This window comes from Lolium rigidum, chromosome 7, assembly GCF_022539505.1.
Source record: "Lolium rigidum isolate FL_2022 chromosome 7, APGP_CSIRO_Lrig_0.1, whole genome shotgun sequence".
Classification (NCBI taxonomy): Eukaryota; Viridiplantae; Streptophyta; class Magnoliopsida; order Poales; family Poaceae; genus Lolium; species Lolium rigidum.
Genome location: NC_061514.1, coordinates 68,103,350 through 68,107,089, shown reverse-complemented (window position 1 = coordinate 68,107,089; position 3,740 = coordinate 68,103,350). Strand labels below are relative to the sequence as shown.

Genomic DNA, 3,740 nt, shown 5'->3' with positions numbered 1-3,740 from the left:
GAGCAGTGTACCGGTTTAGCATTAAAGATATTAGGAGAAAGATTATACTTATAATCCACAATCATTTTCCAAATTTTATTGTTATCAAAATGATATCTCCTAATCCAAGACGATAACAGACAGAGATTAAAATCTCTCATATTTTGAATACCAAGGCCCCCATATTCTTTTTTACGGGATATAAAATCCCAGTTCACCAGATGATATTTATGGGAATCCCCAACATTATTCCAAAACATTATTCCAAATGGAAGACATTTTCTAGAAAATGGAAGACACATAGCCGCGGCCCGTATGGAAGCGCCCTCTCAGCTGTCGAACATCGTCCCGGCCTCCCACAGGCATCTGCCGCCTCACTCACTCACTGACCAGTGGGCCCGGAACAGTTCATGTCCTACCTGCCATCGACGCAGACCGACCGCCGCGAGGAGCCAACGGGAGGGCAGCCGGTCGCATTAGCCTATCCGGATGGGAGGCCATCTCCACCATCCAAGGGAAGCGCAGCGGACCGAGCCGCCTCCTCTCCACTCTCCCCACTCCTCACTCCCGCCGATGCTCTCTTCAGCTCCTCTTCCTCCGGCCCCTGTTCTTCCATCTCCATCGGGTAAGCAAAGATTCCCCTTCTTCTGCTCCTCGATTTGCTCCGCGTTCTTGAGTTAGCACTGTTGAAGAGCGATTCACATTTTGCCGTTTCTTGCTTAAGAACTGGAGTTCACTGTATCACCTAATAATCGTGTAATGCTGCATCGGCTTGCTAGAAGAAATTAGGCAGAGTAGCTGTCCCCCTTTTTGTGCTAGTAAAGCGATTTATTTCCGAGAAATGTCTCAAAAGAAGTGATTTATTTCGCCCTGCACGAACAACAATATTTGCCTAATACTAGTAGTGCATAGGGATCTCTTTAGCAAAAGGCGCCGGCAAGTACTGAAGGAAAGTAGTCTTTTCAAGGCCAACTTTCGGTTCATGTATTTTTTTTGTGGAGGAAGGTTCATGTTTTGGTCCATATATGGATATAAATAAAAATTGGTAGTAGAAGCTAGCACTGCCATATGAGGATTTTATAGCAGCTTAGGTAGAGTACTCATCCCCCCTTTTATGCTACAGTAGTATAAACTGAACTATTTTGCATTGCACGAACAGCAAGATCGCCTAAAAATGCATATCGATCTCTTTAGCAAAAGTCACTGTCAAGTACTGAAGGAAAGTAGTTTCTTCAAGGCCAACTTTTGGCTCATGTTTTTGTTCCGTATGGATACAGTACTATGGTAAGGTGCTTGCAAAACCTGGGGCTCTGCATTTATTTTCTTTCTTGCATTATGTAAGCTGAGAGTGGACAGATTAGAGAAGTGTCTGAGTGTTGTCTCCAGGAGAGTTCGCACTGCAAGAGTCAACTAGATTTACAAATTAAACGCACACACCAGTCTAGCCTCCCAGTTGCACTTCAGACCCATTACTCAAGGAAAGCCCAACGACTGAGGTTGAGCTGTTGATGTTAAGGGACTTCTCTGCTCCTAAGCCTGTGCAAAAACGGTTTGGCCGCTTGCCGCTAGTATCAACTCTAATGTTTAGATTGGATTTCTGAAAGAAATTGAACTACACAATCACTAGCCGGTTTGAGCGGTCCGAGCGGTTTCAGTTTTTGCACACCCTTATCTGCTCCCCATAATGTACTTGTGCAGTTTGTGCTTATACCTTTTTCTTGGTTCTTAACACAGGTGAAGTGCTTTGCTATGTTTCTCGTTGACCAGCCACACATGAATTGATTCGACCTTGCTGCAGAACGCTTGATAACTTCAGTGGAAGTACACAGGACTTTAAAGAAATGATCTCATCCATCAGCTTGCTGGACAGCCAGCTTATTCACAGGCGGTACAGAAAATGCTGGCCGAGTAACCCTCATTCCACACTGAACATGCATTCAATTGCAAAATGTCTGGGTAAAAGCATGCGGATGAAGATGGCACTTCTCAAGCCCCATGCAACTGGCTTCAAGAGGAACCCTCAGGCCCACGAGGAAGACAATGTGTTCTACAAATTAGTTTATAGGCTCCCTGAAAGCCTTAGCTGGCTGTTGGCATCACAAGAAAGGGTTAAGAGACCAGCTGCAAAGAAGAAACAGCAAAAAGAAGGAACGGTGGCTGGTAACCGGTTTGGTGTGATCTTGGAGTGGGAGGGAGTTGTAGTGGAAAATGATGATCCAGATTTGGAGCCCCGGGTGTGGTATGTATTATCACTGGAGGAGGCGAAGACCTTTCCTCCAGATGCAATGCTGAAGGAAATTGAGGGAATGAGAACTGATCAGGCTATCTCAGAAGTCTTGAATTGGTCAGAAGATCCAAAAGAAATTAAAAGGCTGGCAGCACGTAAGGAGGTAATATACCAAAAACTCCGAGGCAGGTTCTACCAGCTGCGACCGGGTGTTCTCGATTTCCTGAACACCCTTGTGGAGTTTGACATTCCAATAGCAATCGCGGCTTCTCGCCCAAGAAAAAGCCTGGAAGAAGGGATCAGAGCTGTTGGTCTGAAGGGCTACTTTGATGCCATAGTGGCGGCCGAGGACTTCCGCCGAGGGAAACCTGAGGGTGAGATGTTTGAGGCTGCGGCAAAGCAGCTTAGTCTGAAGCCTGATGCTTGCCTTGTGATGGGTAGCTCAAACTTGACGACGGAATCTGTGCATGCTGCTGGGATGAGGTGCGTGGCGGTTGCGAGCCGCCACCCAGTCTATGAACTTCGTGCAGCGAACCATGTTGTGAGATGGCTTGACCAGCTCTCTGTTGTTGACCTTCAGAGGCTTGCCGATGGTGAGGTTCTTGGGAGCAGGGGCAGACGATCTGACATGGACATGGAGATCGTGATCGAGGAGTGAGGTTTCTGCTGCCACTCTCTACTGATACATGTAGTACTTATAAAGTTATAACTATGTTGCAACTTCAGTAGTGCATTACAATTTTGTGACAGACCAAATAGTGCAACAGATCAGGATGAAGAAGCCTGCGTTCACTTCTTGGATTCTTGTAATGCATAACTGAAACTCATCTAGCTTAGATGCTTTTAATCATCAGAGAGGAGTTGGAAGCAAAGAAACTTTCCGCCTTCTATTTCTTTTGCATGTGTAGTATATTACATCTTATATTAAGTATACCCTCTAGTTTTTTTAGAGATTAATGCTGGAGTATTTCGTACTGGAAAGAGCTGAACAATTGGGTTTGAAAATTTAGTTTTCCCTTCAAAATGAATGCAAGGTTTTGTTCAGATGAAGAACTGAAGCACATTTTTTAAATTTCCTGTTAAAGCTTCATAATTCAGAATGACTAGTTTTAGAAAACAAGCCTTTGCAGCCATGGAAGATCAAACAGATAGTGCGCTGCTGTTCATATCCCTCTAGTTTTCTAGAGATTACTGGCGGAGTACTTTTTTTTCTGATAATTTTTTTGGTTAACCCAAAGGCATCATCAAGGTGATAAGCGCTAAGAATTTACACCATCTGCATTGCTTTGATGCGCATATCCAAACAAGTATGAAAAACTTTTAGAATAAGTCTTTACAGGAAAGTAAATAAAGCCATTTCAGGTGTTGGAGCGCTGATCTGAAGACCTCACCTGCGTACTCCAACAGTCCAACTTAGGGCATCTCCAGCCGCGTCCCCAAACGGCGCCGGATTGTGCGTTTGGGGGACGTGTTTTATTCGTGCCGCGTTTGAGAGACGTCGCTCCCCAACTACATTCCCCAAACTCCGTCCCAA

At 45.0% G+C, this 3,740-nt stretch overlaps 1 protein-coding gene across 1 annotated transcript; it reads left to right on the top strand.

The window, feature by feature from the left end:
- Window positions 1-477: 477 nt before the first annotated feature.
- LOC124678427 (5-amino-6-(5-phospho-D-ribitylamino)uracil phosphatase, chloroplastic-like) lies at window positions 478-3,126 on the top strand. The gene is made up of 2 exons (XM_047214320.1): window positions 478-604; window positions 1,714-3,126. Exon 2 carries the CDS (start codon window positions 1,821-1,823, stop codon window positions 2,862-2,864), a length of 1,044 nt encoding a protein of 347 aa, XP_047070276.1. The 5' UTR covers window positions 478-604; window positions 1,714-1,820; the 3' UTR covers window positions 2,865-3,126.
- Window positions 3,127-3,740: the final 614 nt, after the last annotated feature.

Bases quoted from the DNA above. Each gene is read 5' to 3' on its own strand.
- LOC124678427 (XM_047214320.1), top strand. From the start codon at position 1,821: ATGATCTCATCCATCAGCTTGCTGGACAGCCAGCTTATTCACAGGCGG.